The following is a 27,602-nucleotide window of genomic DNA, read 5'->3' on the forward strand; positions in this document are numbered from 1 at the left end:
GTCAAAGGTCATATTTGGTCATTGCTAAATCCTGGCATCATTATGATCCTCTTCCCCCAGAAAACAATAGGAAAGAGGATTTGGGCCCTGCTTTCTGCGGGAGCCCTGTTGTTTATCTAGCAGGTGTTACACCATTACTGGGCATCTCTCCATGCAGTGAATCTGACTCTATGCCCGGCGATTACAGCCAGTCACTTACCCTGGAAGCCAGTGTTGACTGGAGGTTGTGGAGGGGGGGGTAGGTAGGACAAAGGACAGTGGACGTGCCTTTGTAGGGCAGAGGGAGCCGGGGGCCGATCCGTGGCGAGTTCAGCCGGGCAACCTGAGAGCTGGCTTTGTCTCTACAAGCAGCCGATCACTCAGCGCAGTTTCAGCTGAAAACTGTTCGGAGGCTTAGAGGGCAGGCTGTGTTGTCCCGAGTCTGGGAATAATCAGCTCTTGTTAGACTCTGCTGCTTTTTAGCACTGCAAACAGCTTTTACGTGACACTTGATAATAAATCATAGTTATGAATTTGATCCAAACAGATTGTTACAAGCAGTGAGTTGTGGCAAACCAACTCTGAAATTGTTTCAAAAGCACGAGATCTTTTCTTTTTTCTTTTTTTATTTTCAAGAATCCCATGATTTTCATAAGCCCCACAGAGATCGAGTCACTGCTTGTCTCTGTCTTTGCTAAGAGCTCATTAATCATAATCAGTTAGCTGCTTCCATAAGTTAACAGAACATAAAGAAGAAAAGATGTGGCTCAGGAGGTCAATCGCTGAAAGGATCAACACTTTCCACGCAGTGATACACATGAGCTATGGTACTGCAAAGCATTCCACCAGGACAAATATGCTCGGCGTGTGTTTTCAGCGAGTGTGGATCGACACACCCAATCGTGAGCGTGCGTGCGCTGCCGTCTGGTTCTCTTCACGTCCTGTCATTTGCTCTTTGTCTGCGCATAAAGAAGACATCAAGTGAGCTCATAGCAGACAGATGAGTGATAGAAAAGCTCACCGCTGATGACAGACACAAAAAATGCCAATCCCCAAAACTACAGTCAGCCACTAAGTAGGCTTTTGTGCAATTTCTTTTTTTTTTTTTTTTTTTTTTTTTTCCCCCCCTCCTTCTTCTCCCACATGCCGTCTGGCTGGAGGCCTGTCTGGAGTGTCTGGCCGGGGGGGTTACTCATCACGAGCGCGGCTGCCAGCATCAGGTCGTCCCCTTGATTACAGGGCTGCTGCTGAGTCGGCTGGGCGTTCCAGTCTTATCCCTTATCACCAGGTGCATTTACTCTGGCTACGCAGTGCTCCATTTCCTGCAGATGCACTCGGTTGACTCAAACCGAGTGTGCAGTCAAATGAGTTCTATACTTCCTGGGCATCATCACCGTCCAGTTTCTGTTTTCTCAGGCAGAATTAGGTGCTGCGAGCTTTGAAGCTGGCGTTTATTGGATCAGTGTGGGATTTGGAAAAAAAAGTCAGTGCGTATACCTGTGCGTGAATGTGACCTAAGATTTAATACCTGAAGATAGAGACATCAGAATCACAAGGGGGCATCAGGAGGCTAATTTTCCATAATTTAACTGTATTTTAATTAACCTTGAAGTATCTTTAGGGCATTTAATAAAAGTGTATTGTACAGTGTGTGACAGCATGATGTCCCTGAATGTATGTTCAGCAAAACAATGAAAGTTAAGCCAGTGGGTGGGAATGATAGTGGATGGGTCCGACCGCCACAGACTTTCACTCAGGAGGCAGGAGGCCGGTGTTAACTTCCTGTAAGAACGAAAACAGACAATGCATGTGACAGGCTGAAGTTGACACGGCATCCCCGAACGTCAACAACCAGCGCACCCAGGGTACGTCATATGTGGACATGGAAAGTCCATGACCAAACGTTGATATGTGACAAGATCGGAGTGAGAAGGTGTTGCACCAAATGTGGGTGTTTCTTAGCAGTTCGTCACTGTTTTTTCACTAGGGGAAGTGTAGACAAACTTTTCCTCCCAAGCACAAATCATTTAATATGTCAGGTTGCAATTAACAATTACTTTTATTATTGATAATAAGGCTTTGTTTCCTGATTACTCAGATAATTATTTGGTCTAAAAAATGTTTGGAAATAGTGAAAAATGCAACGTCCCAGAGCACAAGTTGACATATTGCATTGCTTGTTTCATCTGACCAACAATCTAAAAGCCAAAGATTTAAATTTACAGTTAGAAAAGATGAAAGCCTGAGTCGTGGAAGGGCGCTCGAAGCTTCTGATGAGTGTTGTTTGACGGAAATTAAATGGCTGCGCAATATTTTCAACATATGCTTCGGTGAAAGGTTTATGCCATTTCTATGGTAACCACACGCTATCCTCAAGATCAGTATATAGAGTATATCCTGACAGCTGTTTGTTTTGTATCTATTTTTGTGCTACTACTTTTGCAGTTTGATAAAATCAGCAAGTTAATTGAAGAGGAAGAGATTTCAAACATACTTCTGTTGAGAGGTAATGAGCCACTGGGTGAATATGTTTTGGTCCAACAATTATGGGACATGAATAAGGAGATGCACTTTCAGTGTTTTCGTCAACTGTTTTGATGATGGTTTGCAGCATTAATTTGCATTGGGGGGTCAGTGGGGTTTAAAAGGTTAACAGATTTTGTTGGTTGTTATTGTCTCCAAGTGTTGTATTTTCTGATATAAAGGAGATCCCCCTAGAGTGAGATGTGTTCGCACTCTTGCAGATTTGTCCCACTTTTCTGTGCAGCATATTGTTTTCTGTCTTCTTGCAAAACGAAATATCAAAACAGCAGCCCGGTGCTGAAATAACCAAACTTGGAACATGTGGCTGTCACTTCTTCCAGCAGAACTTGTTGACAGATTCAAGGTGCTCAGCAACTGAGTGCAGCACCGGGGGAGCACACTCTGCACCTCGCACAACTGTCCACGGCAGTATGAGCGGGGTCATTTTCAGTGCTTGCCGGACTTGTCTCGGGCTCTGATCTGATTTAACTGCATGGTGTCTTGGAGAGCTGCAGGCCTGGCCTAGATCTGTTGGCAATCAGCACTGTGTTGGACTGCTCTGTAGAAAATTGCAGAGGCGGCTGGAGGGGCCGTGGATATGATTTCCCTGGGATGGAGCCACTCCAAGACTGTGATTAAAGAGCATATGAGCACTGATTAATATGATCATCTTCCTGATGACAGAGGTATTTCTATAATAAATGGATGTTTATGATGCCAGCCCTCAGTGATCATATGTCCCCACATTCTGCAAAAAGGTGGTGGTGGATTTGAAATTTGAATATTTCTAATGCTGAACATTAGATTTATTCGCCGATAATAAGGGAAAGAGAGCAGCGTTAGGAGCAGCTGCCTCTGTGTGAAGCCACAGATAAGTGCGACTATAGGGGTTGAAACCTCAAAATAATAGCAGTGCCTCAGGATTCTGACCTGGTGTGCACCATCAATCTGCAGCACAGTGCATTTTGTGAATTATCTCACTTATCAATCCCCGTAGAGCTCAGATGTCCAATCAGGGTTTCAGATTGGAGCGTGGGGCCCTCAGGCTGTGCTTTGACATTTAAGGGAAGCAAAGAGGTGGAAGGCCGTTTGGCTGCTTAGCAGCTCCTGTAAATATCCACAGTCGCCGCGCCGGGCTCTCACCATAATCGGCTCTGTGCCTTTTCACTCCACAGTCTTTGTTTTATTAAGATAAATGATAAAGCCACCGCGTATGCAAACGCATATCTCTGCTTAGCCCGGTCATGTATTTGAAAAGACATGCCTTGCAGCTGCTTGTTGCAGAAAGGTCAGCAAGCAGTGGATAAGCAAAGCCAAGCGTGTACATTATAACAAGTACCAGTGGCTTTCATTTCTCATTTGGCCTGTGCCTGTTTGTTTCACAGCGTATTCTCTGCGACAGTCCATGTGCCGAGCCGGAGTGAGATAGCATCATTATAACACGGCTCAGCATCAAAAGGGATATGGACAAGCATGGCGTGTTTTTATGACTTCATCAGACCGTCTGGGCAATGAATTCTGCAGATCTCAGGAAATTCAGCAATTAAGAATGAGGATATCAGGCTGTGCATCACGCAGCCAGGCAGTTCTCGGGGATTTACTCTGATTAAGTGGGTTCAGATGGAAAACGGTCGGTGAACAAAACCAAGGTTTATTTACAAACTCGCAGAGCTTTTCCCTCTGTTTCTGACCCTGTCATTTATTTCCAGCGACCTCCCTGAAACAAGCCCGCACCTCAAAGCTCTGTCTCACCACGCCACCTCACATCACGTTACATCCTGCACACACATGCCGGCCTGCTGTGTATTGTCACTATAATTACAATTGCCAGAAAAAGTCAACAAATGTTCTTATTTGGCAGCCCGAGACGTTCATTACAAACAACTGGGCCCCGTGTTTCTTGTGTGAACGGTTAAGGATTTTAAATCAAGAGGCTCAGTTTTATGTCTGTGGTAAATACACGGTTTTTGGCACAATCAAGCTGCAGTACACATTTAATTTATGTTCCGTGTCATTGTCCTCTGAGTCATATTGCTGTTTCCCATCTGTCCAGCTAATCATTATGACTTTCTAAAACATGACCTGGATTCTGCGAGGCAGATGAGGAAATTACAGTTCACACCTGGCAATATTAAAATACGCCTCAGCTGATTGCTTCTGATCGTATTTGCTTCACCGCTCATATTATATGTTATCTGTCTGAAATTGTGAAAAGAGGAAACCTACATTTGCAATTGGCAATAAAGCTAGAGAGGAGTTTTACTACATCCCTGTGCAGCTCAGAATTTTACTCCAGCCTTCAAATCTAAATGAGTCTCTCTGGGATAGTGATCTGCCCTTTTGCATTGTCAAATTTCTCTGCACTTTATATCACTGGAAATATACAGTATTTTTAACTGTCTTCACCACTAGAGGACCCCAATATCATTGTTGTCCCATTGGGTGATTTGAGGGAAGTTACCATTTGACACTAGGTATTTATTTGTCAAATAATGTGCTGTGCGGTCTACGGGACGAGAGGCAGGGTACACCGTGGACAGGTCGCCAGACTGTCACAGGGCTGACACATGGAGACAGACAACCATTCACATTCACATTCACACCTACGGACAATTTAGTGGGCGGCACAGTGATGCAGTGGTTAGCATTGTTGCCTCACAGCAAGAGGGTTCCTGGTTCAAAACTGGGGTGGGGGGGATCGAACCCACGGGATGGAGCCTGCATGTTCTCCCTGTGCCATTGTGGGTTTTCTCTGGGTAGTCCAGCTTCCTCCCACAGTCCAAAGACAAGCAGGTTAGGTTAGTTGGTCAATCTAAATTCCTGTTGGTATATATATGTATATACTTTATAATGTTATACCAGTTATGTGATGAAAAGATATTTTACCCTGACGTTGCTCATCATTATTGAAGAGGAAATAAATAACAGTATCCAGCTAAAAATGTTCTTTTTCAGCTATATTGACTCATTTATATTTTTCTATTCACATTTTATATGTTAATTTAATATTTATTTATTTCAGGATTCATTTCATAGCCATATTTATATATGTATATATATATATATATATATATATATATTTTTTTTTTATCTATTTATTGAATTAAATAGCATGCCATAGTAGTGTGGTTTACTGTAAAAAGCCAAAAACTGTGAGCCTCATACGTTGTCACACTTACATGTTAACCTGACCATTTGTGACAGGATCAACCCAAGATGCATTTAAGTGCCCGTAGTGAACAGGGCCATCATTTCACCATTACTGGTATATGATTATGTAAATGCCGGCCACGGTACGATAGAGTCGAGATGGCTCTATTCTTGCCCTACATGAGGGAAAATAAATATGGCGATTGCAGACCCCATTCTAGCTGCAGAAATCAAGGAGTGTGCTAAGAGTGGCTGATGATAGGCTGCCAGCCCTGCTCCCTAATTTGGACACTGACACAGGAAAGCTGAGTGCTTCTTCAATAAGCGGGGTCCCTGCTGGCTTAACAATTATGTAACAAAGCTGACCAATCATTTCTGCATCTGTTACACTACTGAATGGCATTTTGATATTATACCAGAGCGCCTGGCGTGGAGCACCACTGCGGGTTAAAATGAACTCCTTGTCAGGAGGCATTGGAGGGGCAATCATGCACAGTGTGCCTTGTGTGTGCATGTCAGTTTAGCATGAATGCAATTTCCCCCACTGACCTTCCACTGTGATTCTGACTCCTGGCTTCACGGCAGCGCGCAGGGCTATACTTAAGCTGTTAGGTATGGGTGATGCACTCAGCAAATCACACACCAAAAAACATTTACTTGCTTGAGCACAGGGAGAATTCAAGGAGGGATTCTATTAGCTGTAGAAAGAAATTCTCAGTGACATCTGATGCATTGCCTTTACAGCCAGACAACATCAGTTGATAAGCATGTGACTGTTAGACTTAAGAAAAACAGCTCTGAGACAAAGAGAATTGGATCTGATACCTCTCTGTTGATCTAGAGAGTTGATGTGAATATGTGATAGTAGGGTCCTTGAACTGGGAAATAATGAGGGGAACTTTGACGGCTGTGTTGAGCTGTCAGTGGTGAAAGCATCAGAAATGTATTAATAATCATCCCATCACCTCTGGAGCTGTCAGCCCTATAGAACATGAAAGACCCAGCCTAGGTCTCCTTCAAATCAGGCCTAGCTAATTGCTTTCAAACGGAGCCGCCTTTGACCTCCCCGCATGGTCACTAAAGGTGTCCCTGCCTCGACCGGCATTGTTATGCAGCGAGCACTCCGTCCTCTGCCAGACTCTTTAAAACGCTATTTTCAAACACACTTGGTTCAAGGGTATTTCATGCGCCTCCACCTGAAGTGTTGGCGGTGAATAGGAATCGTCAGGCTATCAAAATGTTCCAGAGATGATACAGCGAGCCTTTGATGGGAGGACATGCTGCAGCTTTAGCTATGTCTGGCCAAAACTCACATGATCTTGCTAATGGAGAGCTTGTAAAGCAATTGGATTGATCAGATTGGATAGTATACAGCAGAAACATACAAGAGTGTAGGTTTGGTTTAAGAAGTGAAGCGACGCAAAGAAGTCATAGATTTATCAGAGCTGCCTGCTGATAATGGGAAGAGTTTGATGACAACCAGTAGCCCGTTCCTTTTCCCAGGTTGTCATGTTTGTCAAGCCCCCCAAAAGGCATCCTTTAGCATGTTTATGAGATGTACCAGGCTTTTAGCTAACTTCAGTGTAAACCCACCAGCCGCAATACAGACGCTTTGAGCGACTGATGTAGTATAAAGAGCTGGAACGTCCACGTAGGGTGGGAGCAAGGGACGATGGATATGTCAGAGAAAAGAAGACTTTCTCAAGGATACCGTGGTTTGTGTGAAACAAAAAGTCAACATTGTTATAACATCACATTACGTAATTTACATTATGTTACTGTTACATAACTGAAAACCCAAATCTTGATCTTTTTTTTTTTTTTTTAAACTTAACCAAGTAGTTTTGTGGCCTGGACCTAACAGCGATTATTTCACATTACAATTGTGATCATTATGTGTCACAATGTGTCTCAGCTGTGAGTCACAAAGAGATGCTAAAGGGTGTCCTGTGCCACACTATGAAACACAGAGGGGTGTGACAAAGCATCGTTATTTGAAGACCTGGGAATAAGATCCGGTTGCAACTAATCCGTTGTTATTCCCAGGTCTACAAATTCGGCAGGTGGTCAGTGGCCCTATGCTTTGACGCTTCAGGTAGCCCTCTGTCGTCAGTTTTGGACACTCAGGGACGATGTGTCAATTTCCACCTTTTATATGCTACAGTGTCCTTTCAAAATAAACGCCTGTGTTTACGGTAAAGGTAGGTTTAGATAGCTACTTTAGATTTCGTCAATAAAACTACTTGGTTAGGTAACACAAGACACAAACAGTAGTTAACTGGGTGAAAGTCTTGTGATTGTTTTACCCATCCACTACCATTCCTGCCCTACGGAGACTTTCACGCTCTTTTTAGGAGTTGCTCCGATATCAGCACCAGCATTGTAAACATACCTCTGTTGCTGCCTAAAATGCTGGATCATGAACTGGCAAGTGCGCAAGTTTATGCACTGACTAAATACCTTGTATTTAGTTGTATCAGAGTAGTTACACCCAGATAAAATAGCAGTTTTCCCAGAAATCAAGTCTTCTTTGCTACTGTAAAAGAAGAAGCCACACACACATGCGCTAGAGGGTGTCTTGTGCGTCGCCACCATGCCACAGACCACCAACCAAGCTGCTGTAAGTAACGCCCTGATGATGAGAACAGGTTGTGAGAGCAGAGTTTGTGAACCAGAAAACCAAATGCAATGAGCTAAAAGAGGCTAGAAATAGTCATGTGATATGTGTCACTTGTCATATTTGTCATTTGACACGATGAGCAGCACCTTTAGCACTGCATACATAGACACTTCCTGACAGAACTATGATTACATCTTTTGATGAGGCCTTGAAATCCTTTAAACCATTCTACTATTGGATGTCGTGCACATGCGAGTTAAATCCATGATCATGTGGCAAAATGAAAGTGCTGCTGACTGCATCAGTCCTCTCTTTTTCTCCCTGTTTGGGTCTAAGCAGAGGTGACATGTCACCGGATGGCACCGGCTGGTGAAAAGCAATGCCGTGCAGAGTCTCAGTGCCACCGGCGGGACACTGCCTCTGTAGCCCAAGAGCAAGAGACTTGTCACACCAATCCTGACAGTTCCCCTCACATTCATCAGAGCCCGGGTCTATTATTGTCCTCCATCCTTTCCTCTGTGACTCAGTTAGCGTGCGTCCAGTGCACACGGATACTAAAGGGAATTCTGTGTTTAATTCAAGAATGCTCAAGGTACGCTGCCCACTGAGTGGATGAATGGCCTTCAGAGCTTAGCTGCAAGCTAGTTTAAGTCTGGCCAACTCCACAGACAGGTGGAGAGTAGCTGGGGGCAGATAACATCCACCCACACATACACTTTCTACTGGGTTCACACAGGCAAGTAAACAGCTACACACCTACGCACAAACACACACAGGCATTCCAGCTGTAAAAACCAGCTGGGGTCGCATGAAATTTGGTAGAGTGAGCTTGCTGTCTCAAAATGCAAATTGCATCCTCGATGCAGGGGGAGACAAGCGCTCCTCATCACGAGTGCATTACATGGAGAGGAGACGACCAAGAGCAGACAGCAGTTTGACACTGAAACAGTGGTGGAGAGTAAGGGTGTGGAGGTCAGAGAGGGGGGGCGGACTGTTCAGATACATTTGCTTTCAAATCCAGCGACCCACGTACAATTCTCAACTCATGCAAGCAACTTTTCTCAGCTTGAGTGAAGTCTTTATTTTCAGCTAAAGTGGTTTTCATTTAACCATGAGCAAAACTTAACCAAACTGCCTCACACTGACTTTAAAGGGGAATCCCACGAATTTTACAAACACACAAAAGTAAGTTTACTTTACTTCTGTGGCTCTGGAGGAGCTTTGTCATGTCTTTTCAAGTCTGAGAAAATAACCCCTGATGATATCATAAGGATTATCTTGGATCAAGCTTGGAGACTGCAATTTACAGAAAGCCCAGGTTACAAACAGTGCATTAACCAGGTAGGCTATTCTGTGTTCCGTTTACCCTAGAAGTCAGAAGGTGGACCTGGGACAGCACTACCAAGTTGACCGCATAACAGTACAACAAGGCAGAAAACCAAGACAATACCAGCTCTAGCCAGGTTAGCCATTGTTAGACATGATTGATTTACTGAGTCACAAATAAGACAGAAGTGCTATTAAACAGTATATTACCACAGCTTTCACTACTGTTGAACAACAGAGCAGCCATCTTGGATATTGACGTCGGGGATGGTGAGCTCCTTTTGACATTCCAAGTAAAATCAGTGATTAGCGATACGAGTTGCTATGGTGTTTGTACATGCAAAATAATGCCTCAAGTGTTATTGTCCGTATAAAGTGCTGATAAACAATATGACAACTTTCATTACTGTTGATGGAGCAGCCATCTTTAATTTTGGGAATGAGGTTGGTGAGGTTGTTCTGACGTTATGACTTCAGAGGGCGTTTCAGTTGAAATTACTGGGAACTCAGAAATTTTGACTTCCCATTTCAAAGGTAATGCACTATCAGTCAACAAACAATGCTATTGGTTGCATTATGGGAAATGGAGGATCCAGTATTTTTGGAGCTTGCTCCATGCTGGGGACTAAAAGTCAGGATATCTCAAATATCTCAGGGTATTTTAAAAGGCCTTATCTGCCCCCTGACCTATTAATCTTAGACACTACCGACTTTTATTGTGGGAAATGTGGGAGGTGGTATTTTTTAGAGCTGGGCTTATGCTAGGGCTTAAATGTCAGCATATGGCAGACTCTGCTGCTTCAAATTTGACCATTCATTTTTTAAATCTGTCTCTTGTGAGTCTGCCAACTTTATGGTAGTGCAATACTAAATAGCTGGAGTGCATCTTTAACTTCATGTCTTGTAATCCCCTCAAGGAGGACTATTTTTACCCACAACAATCACCATTTTTAGACTACCATGCAGAGACTACTCCTTAAACGTCCATTCCTCCCGAGATGCCAACATTTAAGAGCAGTCTCTCTCTGCTCGGTTATGGGAGTCACAACATCAACTCGAAGTAATCTTGATTATGTCATACCTCGTTAGTGTCAACCCAGCCAAACCAAACTGTCGCCAGGCTTTTGTTTCACAGGCTGCTGGAGATGATGCATTTAAAAGGCTTCAGTCTAACAGACAGACTCCCCTGAACTGTAAATATTCAGCGCTACGGTGATGAAAGAGGAAACGGAATAGGGCTATACAGTGTGTTAAATGCATCAATTGCTGTTGATGTGTGAAATACTTGATATGATGGAGAGCAGGGCCAGCTGGCAAAGCAGGGTTTAAGTATGTTAACACAGGTCCTTAAAATAAAACTATACAGCCTTAAAGGGATAGTTCAGATCTTTTGATGTGGAGTTGTATTGGGGATTTATCCATAGTCAGTGTATGACATACATTGTAATGCCCCCGATTTGGAGAAGCAGGCTGGAGTCCAACACAGAAGCTAAGCAATATACTGCTGTGAAAAAAAGGTATCTTGCCATCAGACAGCAATTTCCTATGGTGAACTGAAGCCGTTTTATTGCTCTCTTCAAAGCCAGACTCCATTGAGTAGAAAAGTGATTAGCATCGCTGAACACAGGAGCTGCTGGTCTACTGCTGCTTCAACCAGTTAGTTAGTTTGTCTTATTATGTGTCTTTGGCTTTTAAAACGGTTAGTTCGGATTCACCAAAATCAAACAATAACACAAACTAACTAACTGACCGAGGCAGTGGACGACCAGCAGCTCCTGTGTTCACTGAGCCAAAATTAGTATTTTTGTCAATGGATTCTGGTGGCTTTGACAAGAGCATAGATGGGAACAGAAGCCGCTAATGGCTTTCCCGTCAGAAAAAAGGTAGAGCAATGAAATGTATTCTCAATATAGCATACACTTAAAATATTATAGATATCTTTAGGTGGCTAAAATGCGTTTTGCTGCTGACCCCATCCACAGCAGTACATTGCTCCGCTTTTGTGTTGGCACACTCCTGCTGCTTCTCCAAACTGGGGGCATGTCAAGCGACATCTACTGTATGTAATTCATTGACGATCGATAATCCCCTCACACAGCCCCACTTCAAAAACCTGAACTATCCCTTTAATATGATGAAAGGACTTTTGTTGATTAGTCACACTTATTTTTATCCAGCACATTATGTCACTTCTTGCATGAAAAGCTCAATTACTAAATGAAAACAGTACAATCAGTTTCTTTGGTCACACACATTTCATTTCCACTCTTTGAATTGTGAGGAAGCTGTGCTTTACGTTTGTTTATGTGTCCACATTGGGCCCAAAGGATTCCTTTTTTATTATTATTTTCTCAAGGAGACATTATAATCTCCTGTTCAGATTAAAAACCTTTAAAACACCATTAAACGCCAGCAATCTTGTGCACCTCAACAATGATGGTGCCGTAGGCGTAAAGACACACGACTGCATCTTGAAAACAGCAGTAATTAATATATGAGCTTATAGCATTGGTACGGTCCATGAGGCAAGCACGCAGGCAGAGAAAGACGCTTATGTAATGAACTACCTCCGCTCTGCTGTTCGCCTCCGAGTCGGAATCAGACGGCTGAGTGAAAGAAGAGGATATTAAAACGCACTGTCTAATGTATTCATAACATATTTGAATGCAGAGCACGGTGGCGACTGGCTTCTGGATCAGTTAGCTTTACAGGGGAAGGTGTTCGGGGTCACTAACACATTTTCTAATATTGCAAAATGAATGCACAAATGCCTTCCCAAACAGTCTCTTTAAGAGCGGCATAACAATTATACAATTTTCCGCCTTGCTAAGCCCCTCAGGTATGTTAAAAGTCTGAGAGTGGCTGACTGGTTCTGGTCTCCATGATATCAAGTCAGTCATTAATGGCTGTCACACAGCACCGCCTGGGTGATCGGTGGGGGAGACAGAGAGAGCCAGAGCAGCAGGTTTTTCTAAGAATTAGCGCTCAAATCTGGTCTTCATTCACAGCCCTGAGAAATTGAGAATGACCGCTTTTCTATTCCGAAAATCACCTTCCTGGAATGCTCACCTTTTAGCCCGCGGAACACCGCGTTTGCTAATACTGCTCACTGATCTCATGATCTCTGTGGAAACACAGGGCCCCGGCTCTCTGTCACCCGTGGAGGGGTAAGGGAGTGAAGGATGGGGCGGGGCCGGGTTGGGCCGGGCTGAGTCATTGCTACTACAGCCGTGGGCCAAAGGGGGGTAAATGGGGCAGATGTGGTGCCTGAGCCTACGTCACACTCTGGAGGGAGAAGAAGCTGTGTGGGAAAGTAGCTCACCATGCCGCACGCTGGCTCTGTGGCTCAGGCAACATCCCAGCTGCTGCCTGAAAAGCATGTATCTCTGACAAGTGTGTGGTTTTTTGAAATGAGGATTTACTTCCTCTGTCAGTAAGAGCATCTTTTTTTTATTAAGACAGTGGTACAAAAAAAATCAGATGCACATGTGTGATGTTTCAAGGCTTTTATTTTTTAGAAGTAAAGACCAAAGTTGGTGTCATTAAAGATCAAAACTAAGTATGACTTGGCAACTAGAACCAGTCTTGAGTTTTGAGACCATAGTCTGTCCATAGACATGGCCAAGTTGCATTATGGGAAGCGTAGGCTCCGGCATGGTTAGGGCTTCAACCATACTAGGGACAAAACGTTTATATATCTAAAAAGCAAATAACAAGTTGCATCGTTGCATCAAGTGTGGGATCTGGCTTTTTTTTTTTTTTTTTTTTAATTAAGTCATACACTCAAAAAGACATTTGTTGAATTTACTTAATCCAGTTTTGTCAACATTTCCACCAAACTGAGTTGTGTTAGATATCGTTTTATAATACTAATATGATGGCAATAACTGACTTATGTGCGACCAGTGTGACTGTATTAGACAATTCCAACAGTATCTGGTCAACTTGGATTTAATTAAATGTTCAATGTCCACATTACTAAAATGACCAACATTAATTCAACAAAATGTAGTTACATTACTGTGTTGGTTACATAAAGACATTTGATTATACTGACTTAACTCATTGATGAAAATGTAACGTAACAGTTGTACCTCCACTAGTCAACTGTATTTAGTAAATTATATTTTGTAGCTGCAACATAACCTGACTTAGGTGAGTGTGACAACTTTTACTAAGCTTGGTTTCATTGTTATAATGGTGTTCTTTTTAAGTGGATTTACTTAACCCGATTATGTCAACAATTTCCTCACCGTGTAGTTAAGTAAATTCAAATAACGCTACTTTGGTTCCATAAGAAACTTCATTTATCACTAATGAAACACAATGTAGCACCAACACACTGCTAAAGTGCATCATGGGAATAGCAGAATGAAGTGTTTTTGAAACTTGCCTTGTAATATGGACTAAAATAGTCTTTTCTCTGCTTTTACTGTATCAATTTCTTGTTTTTAACAGTCTCTTGTGAATCCCCCATCTCCACGGAGCCTCAGTACTAAATTGCTGGAGTGTGCCTTTAACTTTATAGTACTGTATTGCTGTAATATAATTTGTGTCCATGATAAGTAGTCTTGTGTTTTACAGTAAGGCATGTATGACATTTCAAAGTTGTTTAGAATAGTTAACGGCTGAAGGAAGCAGGCAAGACCAAAAATGAGTGTATGTCTTGGCAACATGAACAAATCCACAGTATTAGCCCTTTTCTACCAGTATTAGTGTGCATAATTATGCAGGTTTTTAAAATGCTGGAACAACTGCCAGAAATAAGTTGGAGTTTCCCAATCAGTGTCACTAAGGCACTGGAAAAAAGGGTTGGTAAAGAGTAGAAAGCAGCATACAGGCCAGTGAAAATGTCACAGTGGTTACTTTTTTATATCTGTTACTGGATAGAGACAGCTGAGATAAAGTGTTGTCAAAGTTACCAATGGTCATGCCAGAAAGGGGTGTAAATTAGTGTGTCTGCCCAGGTGTTATGTTTCCACTGCTGCCGATCAGGACTGGAGCCGATAAATACCAGTAACTGCTGCAGAGTCATTTGTCCCAGGAACAAATGCTGTCCTGTCCCACTAAAGACAAAAGATAGATTTTAGTGGGATTTAGTGGATTTTTTTTGTACAGTGGGAAAGGAGCTTTAGTTGTGTCTATGGTAGTAAGCAATAACAGATTAACGTTAAAAGTTGGGTTTGGATCAGTGCTTGTTTGGGTACTCCTTTCCTAAAAACAATGGTCCTTTTCTTGTTGATTGATTTTAAAAGAGTCCCAGAGCATGTCACACAGACAACAAAAAAATATGGATTTATGGTCCTGAAGGAAATTTGTCTTTGATGCTGCTAATCTCTAGCCATCAGGTTAACACAAAAATTCTGACTTGCTTTCAATCAAAACAATGTTGCAATGAACTTAGTCTCACATTTAGGATGACAAAAGATAAAAACACTCTCCCAGTTCATGTCATAAGCGTAGAGACAGACCATTGAGCTGATATGAAAGTAAATGTATCCGTTTGTTCAATAGTGTTCAAGTCCAAGAGTTGCGAACAGTGTACATATATATCCTGAAGTAGTGTTTCTCTATGCGCATGCAGGGTAGAAAAAGACATCTGCAGGGGATGAAAGCAAATGTCAGATTAAAGCAGTAAACACAGACAAGAAGCATCATTTAGTGCCCATAAACCCGAACCAGATTTAGTAACCGGGAGGAGAACGGTCCATATTTCAAGGACGCCGCCTGGATGGGGGCAGAGAAAGCAGCCAAATTGGATGAAGTTAAGCTGCACTAACTGCTTGTTGTGACTCGAGAGAGAAAACTCAATCGTCCCTTTGACCGGCCGACTGCTCTGAGAAAGGATACATTGTTCCTGTGTTTTGGGTGGATTATGAGGGGACATGTCACAACAGCAGGTTTTTGACAAGGTCTCGGGTGTCCGCTGTCGTGAACGTTACTGTCAGGAATGCCGATGAGGCCTAATGAGGTTTTAATCCAGCCGGAGTCATTAGTGGCAGGTCATCTTAAAACAAGCTGGGGTCAGGCTGCATTAAGGCTACAGAGGTCTGCTCCCACTGGGTCACTGAGCATGCCACTGACACTTCAGCAGCTTCTGCTCATCCAGGGAAAGACTATTTTTGTCTCTTGTTGGTTGCTGTTCAATACTGAAAAATATAGAATACATGTGTCACTGAGTGATGGTTGAGACTGTACAATTAGCAGATTTTGTAGCATACGAACAACATGAACACAACCAAATGTCAGTAGAGAAATATAAGCTTGTGCTGCTGTATCATTTGTAAATTGCTCAAAATGAGACGATCAACTAAATACATATCATCATACTGTCATTTAAGAATTTTTTAGTGTAAATTCATCTTTCAAAAGCTTTCCTTTCATTTTAAAGCACTCCTCTGATCCATGAAAGACCCAGGAAACAGAAATCAAAGTACAGCTCCTGACAAGTGGCTTTTACTTTGGAGTTCACGTCGTCCCCAGGACGCCTTTTCAAACGTGCTAAGACGTGTTAATTAATATGTTTTGCCCCAAGAGCAGCATGAGTCATCAAGATTTCACAGAATGTTTACAGAAAGGATCTTTGGGCTGTTTAGAGTGCAGATAAGCAGATTTTTTTTGAAAGCATCATCTCCTTGGGGTGAGGTTTAGTAACCCAAAAAGCTTTCCTTAGTTTTTTTCTCACTGGGGTCTTTAGGAAAAGTGCTGTAAACATGTCGGTGATTATAATCAAGGCAGTGATGATGATGATGTAAAGGTAATGGAAGTTGAACCAGAAACAGAAGGCGCAGCTGCAGAACCAGTAGCAGCAGTGATAGACTGCAACAAAACAAAACTTCTGAAGGCAGGGAGAAGGGAGACGTACGCCAGTGCAAGAGGAATATTTTAACCTTGTTTCTCATAAAAGTCGACTTGTTTCACAAACTTTCTCGGGAGGAGTGTGTCTTGAATAGAGGTGTATATCACAGGTTTCATCACAATATGATATTATATAGATTCTTTGGACATTGATACAATATTTGATCATATCACAAGGTCTCCCACAACATGATTTTGATTTGATTAAATTCAGGGCATGTGGTCGATATTAGATAATATCAGTAAATATCCTCATCTCTTTCATGGCTGTGTATCATTGTCTGCCTGGTGTGCAGCTGCTAGCACTGTTTGAGTGAGGTGCATTTCGAGGATATGATGACACAGACATATGATGGGAATTTAAAAATATGCTGTATCTTAAAAATGTTGATACATATCGATGTTTTCAATTTGCATCAATAATACTGGACTGGTGATCATCCAGATTTATGTACTATTCCTGTATCCCTAGTATCAACCCATTCTTATTCCCAGGTCATCAAATACCGATGATTTGTTACGCCCCCCTTCACCATCTGATACTGACGTACAAGGTTCCCTCTAGCATCTGTATGAGATGCACAGCCATTTCTAGGGTGAAAGACATTGTGACAGGGGGTTACCTTTGTGAACCTGTTAGGGTTTAGGCTACAAAACTACTTGATTAGGTTTGGAAAAATGTTTGTTTATGTTTGGTTCAAAATAAGTATGTTTGTAACGGGTTTAGACGTAACACAGCGTGTCATAAATATGTGACAAGATGTGATCTAAAGTACATGACGTACAAATGTAACTTACTTAACATTACCTTGAAATAACTTAACATTGATGTTTGCTGTAATATGAAAAACTGTCTCGTGGGTGAAAGTCCTGTGTTTGTTTGACCCCACCTCCTCCCAGTGCAGATTTTGCCACTTTAAAGCCACACTCATTGATTTTTGCAATAACAATGGATGCAGCGATGATGTAATAAGAAAAAATGGTCACTTGGAATTCAGAATTACTACTGACTCTGTAGTTCTCCTCAGCTCTGCATTTTAGCAGCTTTTTTTATTGGGTGTCACCTTTCCCATTTTGGTTCAATTTTATTGCTATAATTAAAACAATTAATCCAAGATAAACCTATTAATGCAGTTTTAATTTTGTCTTCCTAAAGCTGGGCTTGACAGGAATCTGTGAAAAGGCAATAAATACATTTTTAAAAAAAAGGCAGAAGGTGACAACAAATTGGTGTGTAGTGGAGTGCACAATTTGAGACACTATTAAATGATATTTAATACTAGGTCCTGTATAGCAGTCTTCTTTGTTTTATCTCTGCATGTAATATTAATTTTGGATGCAGTAGCAGTAGTTATTAAAGCAGCACTAGCAGTAGTTGGTGCTACATCAGTGATAGCAGTAGTAACATTAGTTGTACAGTACGTGTTTTGCAGTAGCAGTGCTAATTGTTGCATTTGGTAGCATAACAGTAGATGATAGAACTGTATGCTCAGACATTACATGACACACATGTAGGCTTAAGTTCCAGCTTCACAAGGTTGTTACCATCATTTACCTTTGGGTATTGACACCTAAAAATAGAACTGTGCATGTGTGGGTGCTGTTTAGCAATCTAAATGTGGCAGCAGTTAATCCAGGCAGCCAGACACTTAAAATGAGTCATGCAAAGAGCTAGAGATAATTGGTGTGCATAAGACTGGTGTCACAAGGTCACAGGTACACCCCTCTGCCTCTAAGAGGATCTCTCAACAGTTCTGACAACAGGCAGAGTAAGTGCCTGCTTGTTCCGCTGGAAATGTTGGAATGAATTGAGCTGAACTGTCATTCATAATCTACATGTTGCAGTTCTCCACCGGCTGCAGTTACGCTATCTTCCGCTGTTTGCAGTGCAATTGAAATTTCGATCAGGAGGTGTAAACATTTAGACCAGGGCCGCTGAGTGTTGCTGGAGGAGTGGTGCGGCTGATTTGTGGCTGGCTTTATGCGTGTCCGTGCAGAGTTGGTTTGCCCTCAGCTTATTGACATGTTCTTGTCTAAACAGCTCCGTCCCAGGTCAGCGAGGTCATCAAGGAGAAGGTGCAGCAGCGCAGCATCCAGCTCTCCTGGCAGGAGCCCCAGCAACCCAATGGCGTCATCACGGAATATGAAATCAAATACTACGAAAAAGTGAGTTTCACAGTCAATTTGTTTGTGTCCTTGTCTCTTTCTGGAACCCTCTTCCCTCCATCTCTCCCTTCACATTCACTTTTGCCGACTCTTCATTTTGTATTCTGCGTGCATGCTGCTGTGAGTGGAATTCACAAGATTCTGCAAGTACCTTCTTTGTCTCATAATTGCAATAATGAATGAGATGCTCATAAGATTTTAATCAGGCCGTAGTCCTTCACAGCCGCCCCCACGCACATGTTAGCACACACACAATCCGCGGCTGCTGCACTGCCAGAATTAGTAATCTGTCACTGTTATCTCCGTTCCCCTTCCACATAGATTATACTGCTGCTTCCCTGTGTTTCAAGTCTGAACACATCAGCTTTTTACAGCAAGGTTTAATGGAGCGAATTTAACCCAGTGAATCAAAGGCAGGGTAGCACAGCTCTGATGCCAGTCCTGCTGGCCGCAGCCTCGCGCAGAACACTGACGAATCAGTCTCCTATGTCACGTACTGTGGCTGTGGTCTGCCCAGCTGTAAAAGTGGAAAATTGGAAACAACAACTACACCCCTAACAGACCCTGGCATTCCATTTGGGCTTTTGCCGAGCAAAACATTTACAGATCAACAACAAAGTACACAATGCGTGCAGCCTGTGCATCCAAATAGATTTGTTGATGAAGAAGATATTTTTATATGTGTTGATGTTGTCTATGTGGCAGGCTGCCGCATGGTAAGCTAATCATGTTCTCCAGTATACACTGGGTATAAAGATCACTTTAAAGCATAAGAGGAAAAATGTTTACAAAACATTATTTTCAAGCATTAATTCTGTTAATTCTCAAATAAAAACTGGTATTTAAAAAGGAAACTGAATGTTGCTGTACTATTGCTTATGCTGCCTTCACATGGATTCAGGCAGATGGTTTTCCTGGGACACTCCCGGTTTCCTCCCAAGGTCAAAATTTTCCCTTATTTCTCCTGATTTGTGACAAATTTTCACACCTTTTTTTTCTTTTCTTTATCACACAGCATGTATAAGCCCTATGACTCTAGTGTACTGTTGCCTCTTGACACTTCTCCTGCTCTTCCTCTTTCCCCGACCCTACAGGGGGTTTGGAGGGTGGCACCTGTTGGGCCTGCATGAGTCTGGTGCAGCTGCTAGCGGCCACCTCGTCTCTGTGGTCACTGTGTTAGGCCTGCACAAGTCCAACAGGATGATCTGAGGGGTTACTCAGGTCTTTAGGGGGGGCCCAGCTTGCCCTCCTTTGTTGCGGAGGGGTCTTCTAGAGACCATGACCCTCCAGGTGGGCCAGGGAGGACAGAGTTCCTGGCACTGGACAAGTCCACAGCCTGACCTCCCTCCCTCCTCCTGGTAATCTGCTTGAGTGCGAGGGTCATGAACCAAAAACTAAACCAAATCAAATATGTTTAACATAAAAATGTCAATGCAGTGGACTTATTGTATAATTTTGATTCTTTAAAAGTCACTAGAACGCAGGAAATACAGTCTCTGAAACTCTGATTTCCCCTCTTTGGTTTTGAAATCCTCCCTATTTTTGAGGTCTCAACGTAGTCAAGTATACAATAGATGGCAAATCGGAATAATTTTAGTGGATGAGAGCCGAACGATAAAATTAGGTGAGGCCAGCAGAGAACACCGGCAACAGTATCAGTAGACAGCATTGTTATCCAGTGCTTGAGTATTAAATCTTTTTGCCATCCTCCACGAAGGAAATTACAGCTGGAAAAAACATGAGTGATCTGAACAACCCCATGCCAGTAATTTTGCTGCAACAACACCCTTTCTGTTGAAAATTAAAGAATGACCTTAAGTTTTGGAGGGAGTTCATTTTGGAGAGAATTTAACATTAAATTTAAGTTTCCAGTAGAATATTAAGGGTTAGGGTTAGGAGCTGCATTTTATAGCTACATGCAATACTAGAATGTTTGCAAAATATTCTTTATTAAATATGTTTTGTCTCATTCTTTGTAAACAATACAACACCATAGCAACATACTGTCATGGGTCTTTCGTTTTGCTGTCCTGCCACTCCGTCAGAGTATTTATTTTTCCTGTATCATCCAGAAGTCCATCTACCATCTACCGTCTGCCTGATTCCCTGTGAATGCAGCATTAATAAGTTATACTTTCAGGAAAGGGCACATTTCACAGCACTAATTGTATTTCGTATTGAGTTTGTTTTCTTAACAGAAATATTGAATACTATCAGCAACACTTTCAACTCAAGTGTCATCTGTTGAATGGAAGGACAGGATTTTAGCCTTTAAAACCCTGCAAGGCTTTTAATGTGAAACATCTGTGCAGCAAGTTAAATTCACAGTGAGAATAATGGTGAAGCGACTGGAGTTAAACTGTGAATAGAAACAGTATGTTGAAGGAGACAGAAAGCCAGAGCAGCAGAGGCGACTATGACATGTTCATTGAAGTGATGGAATTAGTCCTATGGGAATGTACATTATACTGAATGTATCAAGAAAACAGGTAAACATGGGGGAAGTGATGAGGGTGCATCAACAGCAAACTAAAACAGGAGCTGATCAGAAAACAGGGAGGCTCTGTGCAGAGAGAACTGTACTTATAAAAATAGGGGATACTATAAATAGGGGCATGTCTGTAATGACAGCCTGTTTTAAATGAAGGTCTGGTAATCTCTGCAGCTGAGGTAAATAAAGTATTATAATATATTCTGAATATTAGTAAAATGACTACTAAATTTAAATAGTTTCATCCAAATTTTCCACACTGTGTATCCAGTTGGATGAACCATTGTCACATTCTGTCCTTTTACAAGTGCAGGTAATTACATCCTCTGAAGTATATCTGCAGTATTTCCGAAGCAAGATAACGACACTTCAGGGGACTCAGTTATAAATCAGGCTTTCACACAGCAGTTGGATGTTCTTTTATTTTGCCCCAATGGTGACCATTTCATTTTTGAATAAAACATGATTTGTTCTTTGTAAAGGATCAGAAGGACCGGGTCTACTCCACGGTGAGGTCCAAGTCCACATCTGCCACAGTGAACAACCTGAAGCCCAGCACGGCCTACGTGTTCCAGATCAGGGCCTTCACAGAAGCAGGATACGGCACCTACGGCCCCAGAGTAGAGATAACCACCAAGGAAGAGGCCACAGGTAAGATTTATGAACAGGCTTCCAATGCAAGAACACACACTTTTACAATTAATACTGCTTTACTTGTGCCATTATATGTTTTTAAATTAATATGAATACATTATCCAGAAATTAAAAGAAAACAACCCTGAGCAGATGCAAGAAGCAATTTATGCAGTAATATTTGTAGGTAGTTTGAAGTTTAATATTTAGATATTCAGTATGAATTATCCTCAATGAATTGACCACTTTCACTATATTTGTGGTGGATTGTGGTGTTAGGCCTGACACTTTAAAGGGTATCTTAGGTATTTTTCAGACTGGGCTCTATTTTCTCATGTTTTTGTGTATAAGTCACTACTGGAGACATTAAGTTTTTAAATTGGTCCAGTACGGAGCGAGAGTGCTGCAGCCGGCAGCAGCAAAACAGGCTGCAATATAACCACTTGGGGCAATTGTGCTCTGTCAGTTTATGTTCACTAACAGTGCTGGTATTTGCCACTGACAGGCTCAGATTGTTGTTAAATGTGTGACATCATGATAGAAAGGATCTCAGCAAAGGTTTACCTTTTTGTTAAAGAGCAGGATCCTTTTTGTCTAACCATAAAGAGCCCGCAAATCACAATCAGCAAACCAACCAGACTGCATTTCAAAAACTACTAATTTTAACATATATAGAGACAGCATTTTTTCACATGTAACTTGGTGAATTAATTTTTTTTTTTTTTCCAACCAAACCAGAGTTGGTGATTGTTGGAACAGTGGAAATACAAAGAAAGATGTTTTTTGTGATTTATTTTGTTTCTGTCGACTTTAAATGAAGTGTTTACACTCATAAAATCACTGTTTATTTAAATGGAGTCTGGTGGGTTTGGTGATAGCCATTTTGTGGCTGTTTTCTATTAAACAAAGAGAATCTTACTCTATAATAAAAAGGTTTATCTCTGTAGGGATCCTTTCCATAATGTTGTCAGACACAGTAAGAATTTGAACCTGTCGATGCCAAAAACAAGCACCTTTAGTGGACACATACTGTCAGTGTCAGATTTCCATTGCAGCCTGTACCGCCACTGTCGGCTTGATAAAAACTCCATTAATCCACTCAATCAATTTTTTCATTAAAAACAAAAAAATAATAATTTAATTTTGCACACACTGCACATATCTTATGTGTGTGTATATCTGTCGTATATAATATATTATAGTTTTCCTTGTTTTTCCTCCTTTAGTCCTACCATTTTATACTTCATTCTACTTCATTGCCATTTTACTAATTTGAATATTTGAGTGTCTGTTTATACATTTTCAGTGGGTGTAGTGTGTATACAGTGAAAATCTGTACTAAAGTGAAAGTGGGAAAAAAGCTGTAGGTTGGTTTGGCATTAAGTGAGGAATGATGTATCATTGCAACAGTCTGTGCTGCTTTTCATTTGATAACGTTTCACCTCTGCAGCGTTCATTCCCACTTTCCTTGCACCTGTCTGATCACCTTTTGAAAGAAAAGCCCACAGAGAACATTAGTATGTCTCCAAATGCACCGATGCCAAGCACCTAACAGAGGGAGAGTTTGACCACGGCAGTAATATCAGCACATCATTTTAAAACACAGGCTTTCAACTCTAAATTTATGCACAACCTGTTAATGTTTCCAGCTAGTAGTAATAGCCCAGGGAAATTATTTGCTTTCAAGCAAAGCAAACAGAAATTGCTCTGACTTTATGCTGACAACACGTCATGGGAAAAATCACTAAGCACAAGGACAAGCTACTGTAGCATCATGAGGATAAACTCATTTAAATCTAATCAGTTACATTAGCTTTGCCCTGAGTGTCACAGTGTGTTATTGGGAGTTTTGGTGAGAGATGCTGCTGTAAGAGTTCGTGCAGGGGATTAAAATGTCTAGCATTATAAGATGTTGTTAAGGGGGACCAATAATGTTTTTCTATATTTCCTATAATGTTACAATGTTGGATGTTTGTATTGAATGTGGCCAATTTTTTCAAATAACGAGGTAGATATACTTAACTGGACAAAAATGTGAGGCTTCAGACCGTTCTGAATACTCTGTTTCCCACTGTTTTTCCCTCCCTCTTTCAAACTGTGATGAGCTTGTGATAGATTTCTTTATATGAGGATTTTGGATTAGAATCTTTTTTGGTGATTTTTCAGAGTAAAAAGTGCCATTATATTGCAGTCATTTCGTAAGTACACAGCTACATGTATCCACATGCTAACATCAGGGAAACATGTAATCATGGCGGGCGATGTTGTTAATTTCTCCTTGATTTCAGATTATATTCCTGCTGGAACACGTCTGATTGTTAGGGTTCTGGTTTAGAAGCTTATATTGGTTATTTTTAAGGGCAGAAAGTACTGCTATATTGTGTTACAGTCATTCCTGTGCTGTAAGTACACTGCTACATGTAGCTACATGCCAACATCTGGGAAACATGTAATCATGGCTGGCGATGTTTATTTCTCCTTGATTTCGGATTATATTCCTTCTGGAACATGTCAGGTTGTGAATATTTTGGGTTAACAGCCTTTATTCATGAATTTTCACAAGAAAAAGTGCTGCTGTACTCTGTTACAGTCATTTCTCTGCTGCAAGTACATTGCTACATGTAGCTACATGCTAACATCAGGTAAACTTGAAATCTTGGTTCCAGATGTTGTTCATTTTTTCCTAGATTTTGAATCATATTCCTCCTGGAACATAAACAGTTGTGAAGCTTTGGGTTTAGAAGCTTTTATTGGTGATTGGTTTTATGGTAAAAAAAAGTGTTGCTATACTTTCTCTTGGGAGGGGGGCTTAAAGAGACAGGCACTAAAATGAACCATCTTGGACAGAAGGTGAATTCAGATATTCCAGCACAGACAGTATGAGGAGAATAAAGTGTTTTTTGAACATCAAAGCCTGTAAATATATTTTAGTAGAAACCCAAAATATAAGTATCAACCATAAATTAGCACATTAAGTCCCATTTGACATGGATACACATGAGGTCAGGCAAAAGTTTTCTGTCCAGAGATTAAAATTCTAAACCTAAATAAATTAAACCAAAATATCTGTTAGTGGCATTTTTTCTGATATAACTTTTAAATAAGGATTCCATTAATAACGTGCTACATTAAAGAAATATCAGCATGTCAGGGAAAACACTTATTAGCTTTGTTTCCCAGAGTGAGATGAAAATAGTTTCTCATGTCTTTGTGTTGAGGTCAGGACACGGTGTGCCCTCTTAAAATCTGTGAAAACCTCCATTAGCCGCTGTTTCATTCATTTCTCTTTCGTTTCGAGCCCCAGCATCCAACCTGCCTGCCCAAACGCCCCCACCCACCTTAACATCCAACATCTCTGCATAAAAGGACACATTAATTACTCATACCACATGCAGAGCGTGTCCTGCGACAAGGTTAGAAGTTTGCAGTCCAGTCAAAGTGTCCTTGACCAGCACTGTGGACCACTAGCCTCCTCTGTGTCAGCCTCAAGAGGGAAACCTGCAAGTGTGTAATATGACAGCTGAATGCTCTTAATTCCTCCCAAAATAGACAGTTGGTGAGATATTGAAGCTTGATTGAGGAACAGCTGATCGAATGTCGCCACATTTTTCAGCCCCCTCAGACAGACAGGCCACAAAAAAAAAAAAAAAAAAATCATTCTCTTTCCAAGTATTTATACAGCGCAGATCCACTTGATTTAAAATGCATGAATTTTCCCCCTCATACACCACTCGCGTTGACTTTATACGATGCTACGGCAAGCCATTCTTCGGAGCAATCGGCAGTTTGTCAACGCAAACAGTCTGAGCACTGTGGGAGCTCTGAATGGGAAACAATCCAACCTGAATGTGTCTTTGTTTGAGATGAAGGGCATTGCCGTCGCCGTCTGGGACTATTAAGCCCACTTTCTGAAACAGTAGAGCCGTGTGTATAAGGACGGCTCAAAAATAGAAGCGTCCCTCCTCCACTCTCTCGGAGGGAAGGAGAGGAAGGAGGGGGGTTATCAATCTCCACGCCTCTCATTGGGCTCAATTATGTCCTGCAGATTGTAGTCTTTGATGTGCTGAAGTTCACACTGAGCGTTTCTGTCTTTTCTGCATGTCTGTCCATGTGTGTGTGTGTTTATGTGTGTGTCCGTCTCATCAGCCGCGATTGTCTCCAGCGAGCAGAACCCCGTCATCATCATAGCGGTGGTGGCCGTGGCGGGGACCATCATCCTGGTGTTCATGGTGTTCGGCTTCATCATCGGGAGAAGGTACGCTCTCGCGGGCCCCATTGACTCTCCGCTCCTGTGAGTCTGCGCTTGTCAATTAGCCTTTCTGTCACTCACAGGCCTCCGCGCCTGTGGAGTCGTCACACGCACACACACGTGCACCCATCATCTCGTGGCATGCTGTGCTAATGGGTTGTGATGCATCATTTTTTTCCCCCCTCCCCCACCCCCCAGCCCCCAACAAAATTTTTAAGCTATTTTTTGCAGAGCCATTATGAGACAAGTACTCCAGAGCGAGAAAGCTTTGGCTCTGCATACCTATGTGTGTGAGAGATCCTGAGGGCAGGATGAAGTATGGCACAGATTTTTTTTTTTTTTTTTTTTACCACCATCGCAAAGCTCCCAGCCCATTGTCATTATCACCATTACCTCACATACTTCATCTGTGTTTTCATCTGCATGAACGGCATTTCATCAGAACTTGCTTTTAATGGTGGGTTTAACAGAATTAGCTTTCCCTGGCAACATATTTTAAGTCCCCCTCTTCTTCTGCTAGTCATGAGTTAGTCAAGCTGATGTCATACACACAGAGGTGTGGACTCGAGTCACATGACGTGGACTCGAGTTCGACTCGAGGAAATTTGACTTTATATCTGACTTGACAAAATCAAAAAAAGACTTGCAAATCCACATGGATTTAAACACTAATGACTGGTGACCTCACTTGCCTGTCTTGACTTGGGACTTGAATTGGGACTTGCTTGTCTTGACCTGGGACTTGCCTGTCTTGACCTAGGACTTGTCCGTCTTTACTTGGGACTTGCCTGTCTTGATTTGGGACTTGCCTGTCTTGACTTGGGACTTGTCTGTCTTGACTTTGGACATGCCTTGGGACTTGCCTGTCTTGACTTGGGACTTAAACTGGGACTTGCCTGTCCTGACTTGGGACTTGCCATGGAACTTGCCTGTCTTGACTTGGGACTTGCCAGTCTTGACCAAGGACTTGTCTGTTTTGACATAGGACTTGAGTTGGGCCTTGCCTGTCTTGACTTGGGACTTGACTGTCTTGACCTGGGACTAGGCTGTCTTGACTATGGACTTGTCCGTCTTGACTTGGGATTTGCCTATCTTGACCTGGGACTTGTCTGACTTGACTTGTGACTTGCCACGGGACTTGTTGTCTTGACTTGGGACTTGACTCGAGACTTGCCTGTCTTGTGACTTGCCACGGGACTTACCTGTCTTGACTTGGGAGTTGAATTGGAACTTGACTGTCTTGACCTGGGACTTGAATCAGGACTTGTTCATCTTGACTTGACTTGAGTGCAAAAACTTGAGACTTACTTGTGACTTGCATCACATGACCTGGTCCCGCCTCTGCATAAACACCCCAGTGGTTTCAGCATTATGTCCAATGTCAGCTGAAGATAATGATCCATAAATCTGAGTCGAAATCATGTGAACAAAAGATGCACTTTATAACTTTATATCAAGATCTTACCTTACAACTGTCAAATTTAGACTTTTCCTTCGGTAAAAGTAAAAACTGTTTGCATGCAGACCATGCAAAGCACAATGCCCATCAATGAGCCTGTAAACCATGACTTTTCAAGGTGGAGTTTCATCAGAAGCCCAACTCACTG

The 27,602-nt window shown here is 42.0% G+C and overlaps 1 protein-coding gene across 7 annotated transcripts in view; it reads left to right on the top strand.

The window, feature by feature from the left end:
- epha7 (eph receptor A7) overlaps nt 1-27,602 on the top strand; it is a 123,454-nt gene that overhangs the window by 71,803 nt on the left and 24,049 nt on the right. For 4 of the 7 annotated variants that reach the window (XM_049590915.1, XM_049590918.1, XM_049590916.1 and 1 more), the window contains exons 6-8: nt 18,498-18,622; nt 21,596-21,764; nt 25,893-26,001. In XM_049590915.1, coding sequence (XP_049446872.1) covers nt 18,498-18,622; nt 21,596-21,764; nt 25,893-26,001 — 403 coding nt within the window. Of the gene's footprint in view, nt 1-18,497; nt 18,623-21,595; nt 21,765-25,892; nt 26,038-27,602 lie in introns of all 7 variants that reach the window. The other 3 variants (XM_049590913.1, XM_049590917.1, XM_049590914.1) reach the window with 1 other exon arrangement.

This window comes from Epinephelus fuscoguttatus, linkage group LG11, assembly GCF_011397635.1.
Source record: "Epinephelus fuscoguttatus linkage group LG11, E.fuscoguttatus.final_Chr_v1".
NCBI lineage: Eukaryota > Metazoa > Chordata > Actinopteri > Perciformes > Serranidae > Epinephelus > Epinephelus fuscoguttatus.